At 37.8% G+C, this 16,375-nt stretch overlaps 2 protein-coding genes across 2 annotated transcripts in view; both read right to left on the reverse strand.

Moving 5' to 3' along the window:
* Positions 1–8,057, reverse strand: part of LOC110067319 (nuclear pore complex protein Nup160-like) — a 53,284-nt gene extending 45,227 nt beyond the window's left edge. The window contains exons 1-11 of the mRNA XM_089297236.1: positions 7,836–8,057; positions 6,018–6,225; positions 5,152–5,368; positions 4,456–4,649; positions 4,078–4,150; positions 3,682–3,770; positions 2,868–2,942; positions 1,991–2,088; positions 666–756; positions 288–356; positions 77–178 (exon numbers count right to left, since the gene is read on the reverse strand). Coding sequence (XP_089153362.1) covers positions 77–178; positions 288–356; positions 666–756; positions 1,991–2,088; positions 2,868–2,942; positions 3,682–3,770; positions 4,078–4,150; positions 4,456–4,649; positions 5,152–5,368; positions 6,018–6,225; positions 7,836–8,029 — 1,410 coding nt within the window. The 5' untranslated portion in view covers positions 8,030–8,057. The remainder of the gene's footprint in view (positions 1–76; positions 179–287; positions 357–665; positions 757–1,990; positions 2,089–2,867; positions 2,943–3,681; positions 3,771–4,077; positions 4,151–4,455; positions 4,650–5,151; positions 5,369–6,017; positions 6,226–7,835) is intronic.
* Positions 8,058–12,515: 4,458 nt separating this feature from the next.
* LOC110067291 (uncharacterized) lies at positions 12,516–14,936 on the reverse strand. Its single transcript, XM_020774606.2, has 2 exons — positions 14,061–14,936; positions 12,516–12,993 (listed from the first exon to the last, which is right to left on the reverse strand). The coding sequence occupies exons 1-2, from the start codon at positions 14,676–14,678 to the stop codon at positions 12,970–12,972; spliced, it is 642 nt and encodes a 213-aa protein (XP_020630265.1). The 5' UTR covers positions 14,679–14,936; the 3' UTR covers positions 12,516–12,969.
* Between the last annotated feature and the right edge of the window lie 1,439 nt (positions 14,937–16,375).

A 16,375-nucleotide genomic window follows, 5' to 3' on the forward strand; every position in this document is an offset into this window, starting at 1 on the left:
CGATCCAGAGATGAACACACCAACCATGAGGCCACCACTCCTAACCCTCCTTCTTTATTTGTTAGCTAACACAAACCTCAGAGTCAATAAGGTTGATAACAGCTTGCTTGAGATCTCTCCTTGATAGGTTCTCATCATAATTGTTGGTGAAATTGGAAACTGGTAAATGGCGGTAAATCTGCAGGGTAAAAACAATAATTGGATTTCAACCTGTATATTTCTTAACAAAAAACAGAGATCTCATTGCTAAAGAAAGCACAAAAAAGAACTATCTTTGAACACATTACCTGCATTGCTTTAAGAATGGAATGATTTGAAAATCTTCCCGGGTAGAACAGCTGCTCAAGAAAGACTTCCTAAAAAAAATAAGTACTAGGTAAATACTGCATTATCAAGTTTAATTTGGGATTAATCTGTAAAAGATGGGGAGACTTTTTAAGTGGTCATCATCCTAGAAGACAAAAATCAATGCGAAAAGTAAGAAAAAAGTAACTTGTCTTAATTTTCAAACACTAGTTTATTATATTTTTATGTCTCTCAGATGACCTGAATAAAATCAAAATACTATCTTGGAGTTCCCATTACAATATTTTTACTCTGCTCTCACCCAATCAGAATGTTACCACTATTTTTTCAAGCATGTAATAATAAAACAATAAACTCACTCTTGGCTCTTTGTAGGGCGGAACAAGAACTTCAGAGTTTTCTGTTAGTTCAAGGAACACTCTTGTCCAACCAGATTGCTGTAAATCTAAACTGTGAGATCAAAAACAATTCAATCCTAAAATGCTAATTCTCCCAAGAGTTTTTATACATTCATTTTAGTGACTGCTCTACAGGTGCTTTCCCTTTATTTCCAGTTCCTGTCTGCTTGATAACAACTTACCGATACATACCATACAAGGAAATGACTTGACACTACAGCTCTTAAGTATTAATGCTATGTTTCAATTTTTACCTCCGCTTTAAAATTGTTTCAAACCAGCTTATATTTTTCAAACCTGTTAAGGGGAAATTTGCCACAGTTGCATGCATGGCCTAAAGGAGATGAAGGATAAACATGGGGGAGGGGGCTGATATAGGATTCTAGTGGGGGTAGCGTAGAGTTAGGGACTGAGAGGGCTGGGTGGGTGGTTTTAAGAACCTCCCAAAAATTAGGAAAGACAAACTGGTTTGAAAAATTTAAAGCTGAGGTAAACATTAAAACACAACATTAACATGAAAGAATATTAGTCCACTTCCCCTTCCTCTTCCCATTTCTCTCTTTTACATGTACAAGCTTCCTTCACTTCAGTCTAATACATCTTCTGGAACTTCCGATAATTTTAATAGCACCATTACATGGAAACCAAATGTCCCATCTCACTTTTCAGAAAACAATTTACCTTGAAGAAAATTAGACAGTGAGTATCAACAACATTATCAAACCGTGCAGCAAACATCGAAATCATTTCTTACACAACTCCCTTACCATTATCCTCAAATTAGCGGCCCCCCCTTGAATAAGTGCCCCCTTCGAATAAGCACCCCTCCTATTGGCCAAAATTTAAAATAGACGCCCCCCCTCGAAAAAGCATCCCACTCCCCTCCCCCCATTTTGTTGACGAGTACTGAGACAACAAAAGATCTATTAGTTTTCGTCGTCTAGTATTAGATTTGTACATTGTTTCAGTTTGTGAATACATTAAGTGAACACATTGAACACGTTAAGTACTAACGGTGCTGTGATTTAAACTTTAGGATCACCTTTTTATGTCGATAAACAGCTTATGTTGTTCTGTATGCACAGATGATGTATTGAAAAAAAATGGTCATGTCAGGTCACCATTTGGGAAAAATTAAATAAGTGCCCCCCCCCCCCTCCCCTCTCGAATAAGCACCCCCCATCTTCTCCTAAATTTGAAATAAGTGCCCCGGGCGCTAATTCAAGGATTTACCATACTTGTACCTTTTCCTATAATCACGTACATTGTATGTTGAGTTTCCTTACTTTTCAGTGGGTGTGAAATAGACCATTGTTTCCCCTTCTGCACTTGTCCATACAGTCCAAATATGAGATGTAGTAACAACAAAGTCTACCAGATTTCCCTGTTTAAAAAAAAATAAAGTCATTTTAAAGTACAGCATTTATTTTCTTTTTTAAACTGTGCAAGTTTTCAAATTTCAGTGGTGTTCAAGGCCAGAGAACTTATCCAGAGCTCTAGCCAAAAGCAAACTAACAAGAAAGCAAAACTTTACATTAAAAGTTACTTACCATATATGTACACTAAAAATGCAGTTGAAACAAATAAGGGGGGGAGGGGGAATTCTAAAAAAACAATACAATGGAGACTGAGAAAGAGTCAGAAATGACTTGACATTTTAAACTTCCATTTTTAATTTTAAGTCACAAAAATTGCATCCCCTTTTCTCCTTTCTCTTGTTAATTAAGTTTGTTCCTTCAATTGCTGACTATACACTTAATTATAATCAAGAAAATCTAGTATACTTGCGCTGTAACCTTAAAACAAAATGTTTTGAATTGAGTGAAGAAAAACCAAACCCAAAGTAGTCGAAAAGGACAGAGACAATACAGTGAACCAATCAAAGCTTGAAGTAATTACACATAGCTGACGCAAAGCGCGGGAAAACGAGTGAGAGTGAGTCATGATTGGTTTTGGTTTGACTTTTACCCAATTGTGCAGCATAGTTGATGCAAAACCAATTACTTTTCGAAACTCATATTAAAACCGCTCTTGACTAATATTAAATAATGATTACATGTACATAATATATAACGTCCTTATCCAATCTCATAACAATTCTCTGTTAGGATACTCCTTGATGACCAGTCATAAACAAAATTTTCTGTACAGGATCAACATTACCTTTGGAAAGTAAGAGAATGATACTTGGGATAAACTCACTCCATCCTCCAAAGATTCAACCTCGTATACACAAAACTATAAATGAGAGAACATGGAAAGATATCATTTCACTAACAGCATTTTTAAGATTACACTTAACAGTTCTCATGTTTCCAAGTCAGTGTGTCACTGTCAGTGACTTTGTGACATTTAAAAAAGTTGCATATTTGACCCAAAGACAGTGTAATAATTAAAGGTAAAAAAAAATAGCTTACTCAAAAACAAAATGACCTGTAGAGCCAAAGCTTATCCATTAACTGAGAGTATTGCCACTCTACCAAGATGGGACATGCAGAAGTGGCGTGGTTGATATATTGTTGCTTCTACTCTATCCATTCATTCTTGTTTAACATTTCCAGGGAGTTTTTGCATGGGGCTAAACCCTTAACTTGCTTTCGGGTTGTGTTGTGCTGCATTGCATTTCATTGTGTAACAAAATACACTAAGCAGGCTCTTTTTTGTAACCCAAGGTGGTTATTCTGGTGATGGCCTGTGCACCTTCAACATTACCCCATGTCCTTGTTTACTATTGAAATTTCACCCAGTTATAAGTGCTCTTTCAGTTGATGAAATTCACCAGTAGCCAATTCATAGCTAAATCCATCTTTCCTGAGTAACCACCACAGGCAAAGCAGCCACCATATTTCAAGACACACCCCAAAGAATTATGTAAGCTTCCAAGAATAAGGACTTGTCTAAAACTGATAGTGTACATTTTGAGAGGCAATATTAATGCAGTAATAGTAGTGCGGATATAGTTTGAATTTTCAATCACCTGTGTGTTTTCTGCTAAATATAAAAATAAACCAAGGTAAAGTCTTCCTGTTGCTGGGTCCACCACTTTGCGAAGCAAATGACTTTGAGCTGTGAGGACAGATAAAGAAAAATAAGAGGTCAAACTCTTCAGTTCTTCAACGTCTTCCCAAACCTCTTTCCCATTTTCCATTTTGCAAGATGTGCACTGACACACGTAGGAGAAAACATAATGCATTCAAGAACTAAATCAGCAGAGAGGAAATGGTAAAAAAGCCAATCAAATTCTTGCATTCACATTAGACTATAATAGTAAATTTATAAGTTGTAGTTAATAAATATATATATATATATCGTAGATAGCAATTTTAATGATGATGCAAATAAAAGATTCATTTCCACACAATGGAAAATTTACCTGGGGAGTTTTGAAGATCAACATCGTCAGGAATATCTTCCACAAGATCTTTCACATAAATACATGACTGATTCTAATTAAAAAAAAAAAAGAAATGACTAAAAGAAACTTAAGCACTTTTGTCCCATAATAAACACAATTAACAAAGAGAATTATTGCTAGCTTCTGATTCTTGATGAATGCTGGCTGGCATTGAACCATGGCCTGAAAATTCAAATATTGTTATGCAAATTACGTGTTTCCTTACCCTGAAGGTCATATCAGGCCAAGCTTCACATTAATTTGAGTCCAAGGCCAAGGAGATACATGTAACTAACATTTTAGACTCGTGTTTCCTGTAACATTAGAATGGAACACACACATGCTTATCTCTAGTACCTGACAAGACCAGATCCTAAGCTTGAGATCCCTACAGAGTGCAAACACACACATTTGTTTTCCATATGGATGGATTCCCACACTCATTACGGCATCGGAAGCCATTGTGTCCCTCCTCAGGCTAGAAGGAACAAGACCTGACCAGAGACGCTGCATTACTCCAGCTTGCCTCAACTCAAACTGCTCAACTTGACCTGCAGATTAACAGATTAAACAAAGATATCAGATGAGTATATACAGAGTAAATCCTCAACAAAGAAAGTTGTGAATACTTGTTTCTCAGTATGTAGGTCACAGGGACTTTGATGAGTACAAAACAATCACAACTAACCTCACAAAAGCAATCAAAAAAGTGTAAGGTGGAAACCCTTTGATAAATCAAGTGGTTTTGGATGGTCTTATAAACAGAGGGGCTCATTTAAGAGAGGGCTCATAAGCAGAATAACAAAAAACACTTCAACAGTGAGTTTCAGCAGTGTTGATCAAAGCATGTTATTTAATATACTGGTTTTTAATCAAGCTTGAAAATACCAAACTAAATTGAATCCATTTCATTTCAGACCATTTTCCAGCCTTTATGGGAAAATCTCAAACCTCTGCCTTGCCATACTGACTGAGCTATCACTCAGTCAATAGTGGTCTTGGTTTGAGATCTTCCCATAAAGGCAGAACATTCAAAGTAGTTAGTATCTTTACCTTCACTTCCTGGAGGAGGTAGTTTTATTAACAAGATGACATCTGTTCCAGTCGCTAAAGCAAAAAGACAGTTCCCATCCTGGCAAAGCCAACTTGCAAAGGTTGAGCAGGATTGTGTGAAAGTGCCAAAATTTGAAGCATCTCTTAAGTCACGACTAGAAAAATCATTGAAGATTGAGTATTGATTTGCCTCAGTAGAGAATGATATACCAAATCCCTAGAATGCAAGAAGAAAGTACAATGTAGTTGTACAAAGCAGGGATTACGCTTTCAAGAACATTCAACATGCAGTCTGTATATTATAGTTTTGTTGTTTCTACAGTTGAACCTCTACACAACAGCCACATTGGGGACAGAGGAAAGTGGTCGTTGTAGAGCAGTGGCCGTTATGGGGAGGCAGGGGTGTAATATGACACCTATGTTTTTCTTTTTTTTTCCAGGGGGAACAGCATTTTTATATTTAAAAAATGCTTATTGTAGCATAGAAATACCTGACACAATCAAAATATATCAATAAGACAGAAACCAAACAGAAACAGAGACCAATAGCGTGCAGTACCAATCAATTTTTGTGACCTTTTACAATATAATATGGGGTTTTGTATACACTGTCTGTCAGTCATTAATAATTAACTGTTTGGGGCACGCTTTGGTGGCCATTGCCAATGTAGAGAGACCAAAATAAGAGTGAATGTATAAACCATCCGCTGGACAAAAAAAAGTGGCCACTCTTGAGGTGGTAGACCTTTGTAGGAAGTTAGTTATTGGTGGAAGTTTAACTAGCAAAATTTGGAGGGCCAGTACAGATGTCACTTTACGTGAACAGTCACAATACAGATGAATAAGATATTAAGTTGAAGACTTACATGTCTGCGAAGTCTGTCAGGATGAGAGAACACAATCCTGTGGACACTGTTGGTTGTCGCGGCTAATACACTGATATGTGTATGAGTTTCAAAAATATACACCACTGGTAAAAGAACTCCATCTGTAAACTTCAGCTCAAGGTGGTTACCAGTGAGGTTTATGTCAAGGGACTCTTCAACAAGCTCCAGTACATTGTCTGTGATTCTCCTATGTAAGTACAAAAACTGTTACCAAGAGAAGGCACGGTTGGCCTTATGGTTATCCTGCTGAAATCTGGATTGAGCAGCACAAGTTGAGCCCTGGCCAGGATCATTGCATTGTCTTCTTGGGCAAGATACTTTGTTCTCACAGTACGTTTCTCCACCCAGCTGTGCAAATGGGTACCAGTGAAGGTAATGCTGAGAGTAACCCTGCAATGGACTAGTATCCTATCCCAGGGGGGAAGTATGAACACTCCTAGTCACTTCATGAATCTGTTTTTGAAATTTTCCCAAAATTCCCTGGTATTTTCATCAGGCTATGCAAACAGGAAGTGACTGCCTTCTTCTTTTGTATTAAATTGAAACCAGCTAAATACCATTACACCCCATAACTGTGTTTACATATGCTTGCAAAAAACAACATTAAAAAGGTTCTTCAAGGCATCCTACAACTCTGGTCAAAACTCTCTGGGACACCTACGTTAACAACCATAACATGACACTCATGCTAAACAACATTGCAAAGCAAGAGAGGGCACATTACCTAATATTACTTTGAGTTCAAAAGTGAAAGAGCCCGCAAGCGAAAGTTATGGTCAGGGTTGCAGATAGCTGCAACATGTAAGCGTAAGATCAACTTCTCCAACTAGGGTAACCCGAAAACACTGACCCCCGCTCCGCGGACACCAACTACAGACCGGGTCCACGGACTACCTATGGACTGGTCCACAGACTCCTCCTACGGACCCCCCTCCCTCCCCAAATATAATAAAAATACTAAATAAATATTTCAGCTACAGGTTGTCAAAGAGATTACTCATGATGGCAAAATTTCAAACATTACATTGTGAAAATGTAACAGACCTGGATTCAGGCTCAGGTGCAATTTATATCATTACATATTGCCTGTGGCCATAAAGTATACAAAAGACACGTACGGGAAGCCTCCGGGAAGCCTCAAAATTTGTGCTTTTCCCCCTGTGCCATTTTGTTCAGCCCATTCTCCCATGGGTTCATGAACTTGTTCCAGGCTTCACAATTTGCTCAGCCGAATAACAGATACAAACAAGAATAAACGGCCTAAAAATATATTTTCCATAGCCAGATTGGGCCACAAAAGGAAGGTAAGAACTTTCCTTCTTACCATCAGCATCTCCTTATGCTGAAAACAGCTCTCCGGCCTTTTTTTGGGAGGGGGGGTTGGGGTGTTAAAAATCCAAGTCTGTTACATTTGCACAGTGTAACACTCGAAAAATCACGAACACGAGTCTGAATCTATTAGACAACCCATAAGTGAAATCTTTATTTTTATTTTTTTTACACTATTTTAGGGTAGTCCGTAGAGGGGGTCCGTAGGGGTAGTCCATGGACCGGTCCGTAGGGTAGTCCGCGGACCGGGGATCAGTGTTTTCGGGTTACCCCTCCAACTAGCATAAACACGCTCTTATTGGTATCACTGTTGTCGTGTTTCTAACAATTTTTTCAGCTTCAGGTTGATCCATGACGACTGGTATTCGTTTAAGACTACTGAGCACAGAATTAACGGAGAATTTTCAAGAGCGATAAGGTTAAAGGCAAAATTTAACAGGAATGGGAAATAGTTAACTGGATACAAACCAGACGATGAATCTATTCCGAGTGAATGAATCTACGTTGCCACTCTCCCGATAAGCATATCCTCCTCCCGCATGGGGCTTGACGTAATCTCCATCTCTTATTGTTGTTGATGATCCTACCGTAAAATTGATCACAGTTCCTTCTCTCTGCTCGCTTTGCAGTGAAACTTCTCGGAAGTTCCTGCTGGCCGCCATTTTGGATTTAGCCCGCCATGTGAGTGGACGTTAGAGCCTAGTCTTCTGTATGGCTCCCATGATCCATTGCGCTTTTCAGAAATATTCGGAAGTCTTCGGTCGTTTGCCGGTAATCTTCGGTCAAAAGTTCAGTTCATTCCGGATCGGGAGTCTAATAAAACCTCGGAGGTAATATATTTTTCGGCCATTCGACAGGCACGAGTTTTAAGTGAAGTGCCCTGAATTGCTGCTGATTTCCTTGCCAGAAATGTTCATCCTGCCTGGAAATTTTTTTTATTAAACATTTCTTTGCCTGGGCTTCACTACACGGTAAACTAAGAGATCCGTAAATTGCGGGCGCTTATTTGAATCGAAGAAAAAATCATAAATAAACCCCTCTTCGTCAAAAGGAACAATTGTTTCAAAGTTCATATTTTGTCTAGTCTTTTTATCTTAGGACAGGTTTTGGAGAAGTAATAGATGGGGGCTTGCGAGGAACAAGTTTGGCGCAATTCGACCGGGGTAGAGGCTCCGAATGAAAACCACCTAAAGCTGATGTGGCTTTCCGCTCTCTTAATATTGTAATTGATTTATTATTACCTATTCATTTAAAAGATGAAGTTGAAGGCCCGGAAGGCTTACGAGAGAGGACCTGAGGAGTCTAAGATGCGATGAAAGACAGATGATTCCAAAAATCGTCCATGGCGCCCGACAAAGGGCCAAAATTCTGCAGTCTAGTTACTTGCGAAAATCAACACCCTACGGACAAACAACCCGAGAGTTTTCTACTAACATTTTAAACCTCCCAACCCACGCGCTCAATACTATTGTCTCTATGTAAACATTCACCTACAACAAAGAAATTATCACTCGTGGTTATGAACTAAACTTGTCAATGGTCGACGGCAATTAATCAAAGTTGCGCATGCAGAACATCCACTAATACAGACTGTCAAAACGATTTTAGTCCAGCCCCCGATGTTTTCAGTGTCTTTTGAACCATACAGTATACAGGCCGGATAATTCAGTCAAGTTACTGTTGCAAGTCCACGTTTTCTTTCTCTAGGTAACTGAAGGAACGAATTTGATTTTGAAGCTAAAAAATAAACACTAGTCTTTTCTCTTGTCAACTGAAGCTTTGAATGAAAAGAATAATTATGTAAATCAGCAATCGAGTTCTAAAGAGCTCTATGAACTCGATGTCGCTGGGTTTGGATAACACCCGGTCTATAGGTTCTTGTCAGTTCCTCGTTGATTTTTGTTTTGGTCCCTATAAGTCCATGTGGTTCAATGTTCGGATTTCGTCGTTGCACAGGGAACGACGAAATTAAAATTGTTTTGTTTTTTCTTTAAATCTGACATAGCTTGACATCTTTATTTATAATCTGCAAAGAGATTAACCGAAAGGGATTCATCCATCACCGCGGACAGAATCGTTTAATTCCGTTTTTTTGTTTTATTTTAATTTCCGTTTATATTACTTGAAAGGCCATGAAATGTGACGGCACACGAAGGTTTTTTTAAACTGGTTTCAATGTTCAGTTACAGTTGTATCCGCAACTAAAACTTTATGCTGATTACAGTTCTAACCTTATAGGATAAACTTAATTTCAAAACAGAAAAAAACTAGGTGTATTTGGTCGTTCTTGGAAAATTATTCAACTTGCCGAGGGTGATTAAGTCATCTAAAACTGTTCGTTTACACCCACGGCATTTCGGCCGCAGACCGAAAGTGCTCTTTACCTTCAACTAACAGTTTTCAATATACAGGTTAAAATTTAAACACTATAATTTAAACTTCCAAACCAGCTTTCTAAACTCAATAACATCATTGCCTGTGATTGATCTAAAGTGACTGGTACCCATGTCAAGCAACTTTTGATAGTATATATAGCGACTATAGAAGATTTTCGGCAGACCCTATGGCAGTTTTTGCTTGAACGAACCTCGAAATTGGAGTTCGAAAAAATGTTTCAGTGAGGCTACAGTATCTTGGCCGCCGCACATTTTATGTTAGCTTGAGCTCCAAAGACAATATGGCTGCCATGACCACCTCGTGGAAGCGTGTGTTATAATAGCCCATTTAGGGTCGTCCTGGCGGGTGTGCACATTTCGGCTTCTCGATCCAAGTTGCAAAGTTTTAGAAGTTCGGAAATTGTGATTTGATGCTAATTTATTTATTAATCGTTAGCTAACTTTACCAAGATTTCGTTCTTTGCACATGTGTATCCGAGCTTCGTCATCGAGGTTAATGTTTTCTTTTACTAGGAAGCTAAGAGGGGCAGATCGTGAAATTACTTCCGTTCGCGGCCCACAACTTCCGTCCAACGGTCTACAACTTCCCATCACGTTCTACTTTCGTCCACATGTCTTACAAAACTTCATCCATTGCGCTTCAAGCATGAATGAGCAAAAAATTGCTTCAATTGGTTTCAAAGCGAATCCCGAAAATATGAAAAACTTGCCCTTAGAGCCAGATGAATGCGAATACAAAGATATTGCATGGCTTTCAGAGTCAGGTAAGAGAACTACAACTGAAGTCAAAGATTTTAAATGGCTCCAAAGTCAAGAAATAGAAACAAATGCCGATTTTAAATGGCTTCAAATTTGCAACATAACAGACACATGCTTTCAAATGCGTACGGCTTTCTTCGTAACAAGATTCGTCCTAACAAATACATTAGCTGGTAAATTAAAATTTATACAGTACCTGTGCTGTCGACAATAAACTACAGTCTAAGGCTTTACCGAAAGAAAAGACCTCGAGATTAAAGACATAGGGGAAATCCCTCGTAGAAGACTTTCATTAACGGACCATTCTCTTACATCCTTAAAATAATTATTAAAGTTCCACGCAAAATTAATTTTTTTCACCGAAAAACACAGTTGGGATGAAAGGTATTTTATGACAGTCTGAATAATATCTAAAATCTAAAATCTAAAATGTGAATTTCTAAATGCTGCCTAGGAAAAATTAAGAGAGAATAAAAGTCTTTTCTTTCCAAAAGCCACGTTTCCTAGTCTACAAACTTAACGCGGCGAGCGCCAAAGTCTGCAGGGCGCGTCCGCCATCACTAGTACTCTGTTGATTTGAGTCGTATTTACGAAAGTAGACAATTTTGCGGGGTTTTTGAAGAAAAATATGTTTCCGTGAATGAAGTCAGAGTATAAAGGATGATATGTCGTATAATTATTATCCTAAGTTTAACATATACCATCACTTCTTTTCATACTATAACTACTGTCAGTCTCTCTCTAAATATGGCATTAATAGCATCTTCAGTGGAGGTTGTTCAACAGGGACTTAATTGACACCTACACAACTGTTTGTTTTGCAAACAAATATAAATATGAAAACCTCTATAGAACTGAAACTATCAAATGTCTTAAATGGAGACTTCATGTGGTCGGCCTATTATGTTTTGACATGTGGTCCTCCGCGTCGTAAAATGGTTTCAAAACTCATTTCGTCGACTTTATCAAATAGAGGAAAATGTGTTACCAGCTTGGCACAATTCGAAAGAGTCATGAAGATTTAACAATTTTTTTTTCCCAGCTCAGGGAAACTAAAACTAGACAAGCTATGCTCTTTTGCCGGTAAACTGAAAGTACCAGAATCCTGTTTTTTAGTGGTTTTTAGTGGTAAAGCACAAAAAAAAAAGATGACGTTATTTCCAGTGGAAGAGAAAGTTGAAATTAATGCACGCTAATTTCGTCGTTAATGGCTTTCATAAGTTAATTCGATTCATGCTTTTGCTAAACAACTTGTAAGAACTTGAATCTTTGTTAATGGTATGGCTTAACTCATTGTTTCTCAGAATATGATATTTTGAATGGTTGCAATATTTTCCCCTTATCAGATAAAAAAAAAAACCCTGTTAGTGGAATAGAAAACAAATTGCCTTCTTTTCTTTTCAGTAGCTAAATAGGCGGGTCTCTTTCAAGAGAAGACAAGAGAATCTCTGAAAATTTTGGATGACAAAAACATATTACCTTTTACAAAGGCTCACGGATCGCCTAACTTCCGAGCATTTTACTTCAATGGAAACCGTCTTACATAAACCTTTAATGTACTCAGTTATGGGCATTTATGAACAAACTTCTTAACATTTTCAACTTTGCGCGAGAAAAGATAAATTGTCCACACAATCTACCAAAATTGAACGAGCTTTGCAGGTCGAACGTTTTAGAATAACCACAGATGTTGATAAAATAAAGCGTTGTTTTGCATGTTTTAAACGCCATTACAAATAATGTTTTATCTCTTTGTAGCTATAGAGCTGCAAAGGTTGACCACTGAAGTGAATTGTAGTACAAACTGACGCGGAAAGTGCCAATTCATAAAGAGTTTTTTTCTCCCATAACACTGTAATATCGATTAAAATTATAATTCGAGCAAGATGTTGTGTTAAGCGATAAAAGACGATAAAACAACAGTTTGAACATGGACATTACAAGAAAGCATAAATATTCTTTTACTTTCGTAGACAATCAGACAAGAGCCATATTTATTTGCCGTTTTAATTTTTATTCATTTCTTTCTATATCTTTCCAGCAGTTGAAAATGCGACAAGAAAAGATTTGGTTAAAAGATAAATGCGAAAGGTTTTCAGCTAATTACAAAGACTGGAAGAAGGTTGATGGGAACGCAAGAATATACGAAAATCGCGACTGAATAATTTAGAGATCTGTCGATCGTATTTTGTGATAACCATCTGGGCGTAAAAGTTCAGTTGGCGTGTCGCTGGCGGGTTGTTTAGCTATACAAAAAACGCGAAAAATGTTTATTTTTATGACTTGTTATTCGGGTTCTATTCTAAAGCCTGTTGAGAAATGTTGTTTCTCTGATGAACGCTAAACAGTCTGTAAAGGGAACGTATTATCATCGACTTAAACTAAGATTTTATTTATTGCGACGAAAATGCAAAAAGTACTGTCTTGAAACAAGTCTTGAGTTCGCTTCAAATCCGGGTTGCCGAAATGACCTGCAAATAAATAAAGAAATAAAGAAATAAATATACAAAGAATAACCACCAAATTTAATTTTTTTTCCTCCTACTGCAATTAATATCAAACATATCTTTAGCTATTTTCTTCTCTTTCTTTCTTTCAGTCTGCAGATTTCTCCGCCTTCTTCAGGTTTAAAAACTGAATCAGCGTCAATTGCAATACAAGAATGCGAAAATAGAAAAGCCACAAAGTCCATTGCTTCGACTAAAATAAGATTACGAAAAACAGCCTCTTGAATCATCAAATTACTAACACAGTCTTTTGAGTATCGACAAAGGTTGTATATTTGCGAAGATGCTAAGCAATTCTGAAATAAAATGAAGGTCTTAGCCTATACTCGCTGCATAGAGGTGTTAAATAAAAATAGTTTTCAGACCTCTGCCCAAATTCTTGGTAATCAAAATTCGCGGCTTTCATCGAGTGGGACATCTTAATTCTGAAATGTATAGGCCAGCTTTTACGTTTGAAAATTGGCTATTTTTGACTCAGCTCTCTTAAAAGGGAAGAACAATTAAATGGTAATTTGTGAAATCGAATTTGGAGAGACAAAGTTCTCGACAGAAATGAGAGAAAAGCCAAAAAATCCAATTGGAATTTACGCTTGGCTACAGATAATTAATGTCACTCTTTAAAGGAGTAAAGAAAAAAAGTTTTACAAAATTCTATATATAAAAAAAATATTTTACATTTTCTTGTCGCAAAAGTTGATAAAGTGTAAAAGGTAAAGATGAGTCGCATGCGACATGAGCGAATTTCACATTTGATTTTTGCATGGAAGTTTTTGCCGCTTTCGATCAATTCCAAAAAAAAAAAAAAAACATGGAATATGCAAGTATCAACAGACAATATAATAATGGTGAAATAAAGTTCTCAAGTCAGAACCAAAATAGTAGTGGTGTTTTAATCAAATGCGAGTTTAAAAGTACCTTTTCGGTCGTATGAAAGACTTCTTTTCAAAACTCAAACGCAGTGAAACATTACTAGGAGAATAGAACGCGTATGCGAATTGAAAAAGCAGGTAAGCATAAAAAAGTGTACTTACATCAATTGGAAGAGGTGTTTTAAAGTGTTCTGTTTCACTTGTGATTGTCATCATGGCCGAGTTACAAGCCACAGATGATGTGCAGGGCTGTTGTGTATGAGGTGTGCATCTGGGCACAGACATGCCATTTGGTGGATCTTCGCTCAAAACCTCGTTTAATGCTTTGATGTAGTTTATAGCGAGCCGTAGCGTTGTTATCTTAGCCATGTGGCCATCTGCAATATAGCAGGGCAACGCGTCCCGAAGCGCTTGAAAACCGTTGTTTAATACGCGCATTCGGTCGCGCTCCCGCGCGTTTACGAGGAGACGCTTCTTGAGAGAATTACGCTGTCGTTTGGGTTTTACAGGTGGTGGGGTCTCCTCTGGTTCGAACCTTGGCGGAGCCGGTATGTGAGTGAGGGCACCTCTCGGACGCAGGTTATAGATACCTTTGGCAAACTCGGAGTCGCTAGCTGTGTCTCCGGCAAATGTGTTGCCATCTGTGAAACAGGCTGTACTGGCTCCCATCATTACGTTATCGGAGAAAAACGATGTGGCCTCGCTTACTGCTTGCAAGCTGTTTGGCATGGTTTCGGCGCGCGGAGCGAAGCTTAACTGATGTGTGTTTGGGGCAAACATTTGTGATCTTTATATGTTTGTGGTGAAAGAACACCTGAGCTGAGCTGGAACTGCGACTCTGTAGAGCCCACCTGAAGGCAGTCGGGTTTACAGTCCTCTTCACTGCTTAAATACTCTGTGTCGATTATTTTATGCAACTTCGTAAGTCCAACTTCCCGTGCTTAATGAATTGTAATTTATTCAGTTGCCATTAAAAAGAAGTGGGCAGATTAAATTGACTTGCAAATATATGTTCTAACACCCCTGTGAAGAAGGCTTCTCCTTTAGAGGGAAATGGTTATCTTAAGCAACTTTAACAGTGAGTTGTAAAATAAAGTTCTCGCGGCATGGAAGCTCATTTCAAGTGAATGTTATTTAAAACTAAATAAAAGGGTCCTTTTACGTCAACAATGGCTTTTGTGGTCAGTCAGTGTGACTTTCTAATTGTAGAGTTATCTTTGTACAACACTGATTGCATCTCTGTATAGCCCTTTCGAGATAATTAGATGTCTTCGAAATTTACTGGGCTTTTTATTTTTCGGGTTAAAATCTCCCAACTTTGTAAAAAGTTGATGTATAGGCGAGGCACGTCCTTTGCAAAAAAGTGACTTCGCATGAAATTGAAATTTAAGATCCGAAAAAGAAAACAAGTTTCAAACAGCTGCAACCATATGCCAAAGTAGATTTTCTAATTCCCTTTTAATCGCTGAAACGTTATTAAACGTTAATGCACTTGGTTTTATTTTCAAGTCAAATAGTTGCCGTTTGTTCATTATCGGGATAGGGGCTCGTTTCTCGTCTCTTTTTGAATCGTTTTTGAGGGATAGAGGCCGTGGAAATTGATCGAACATAACGTATTGAAACACGTTCGAAAATCTCAATAAGTGCCCTTTTATTTCGATGTACAACATTTACACCTGGACCTCTAGGAGCGAAGATCTCTCTCTTTGTCGAGATCAATTCATTATCCAATATTGCACTCAGAGCCAAAAAAGAGTCGGAAACATTCCCCACGTGGCCGACCTGCTCCTTCAGTTGAAGAAACATTGCTAATGTGGTAGCAAAATACACGATTTTTTTTAGGGGGAGACAACGACATCAGCAAACCCTCAGTCCAATTTCGTGACAAGTTGTCATCCTACCGGGATCCCCCAGTTTTAATACTGACTACAATTTTCAACTTTTTATCGGTTGTACTAATGACATGTTTGAAGGAATGTAGACACAACAATGTTGGACTACACCACGCACCAGGTTTGATCGATATCTGAAAACCTGCGATAGTCATAAATCTTTAAAGCTTCGTTTTTGTAACAGCTGATGATTAACTTTTTGCCAAAGACTTCTCAGGGTGATGATATAATTTCAGCAAGAAACGGTTGCTTGTGTGAGTGAGATGTAAACGAATTCCTTCTTTGAAAGCTCATAATAAGAGAGGCTAAATTTGTACCGTGGAAGTATCCTGTACAGTTTAAAAGAGTGAAATTTGTGTTAAATTTTTCAACTTGTGGCTCCTAGTCACGAAAATAAGTATTTTCGTTTTGTTTTTTAAGCTCGAAGAAGCCATTTATTACAAATTAATCTTACAGTTATGTTTTTCAAATAATCTTTTGTGAATCAATGCATGTTAAAAGAAAGACGAAGGAAACTTTAAATGAAAATGAAATTCAACTAACTGTAAATATTGTTTTTGCTTACTTTTAGCTGAAGTTTCATTT

The sequence above is a fragment of the Orbicella faveolata genome, unplaced genomic scaffold (genome assembly GCF_042242905.1).
Source record: "Orbicella faveolata isolate gen_17 unplaced genomic scaffold, um_ofav_v1 contig_27, whole genome shotgun sequence".
Lineage (NCBI taxonomy): Eukaryota > Metazoa > Cnidaria > Anthozoa > Scleractinia > Merulinidae > Orbicella > Orbicella faveolata.

Coding starts and splice junctions, on each gene's coding strand:
- LOC110067291 (XM_020774606.2), bottom strand. CDS start 14,678: ATGTTTGCCCCAAACACACATCAGTTAAGCTTCGCTCCGCGCGCCGAA. Junction 12,994..14,060: donor AAACACCTCTTCCAATTGAT/GTAAGTACACTT, acceptor ATTTATTTGCAG/GTCATTTCGGCAACCCGGAT.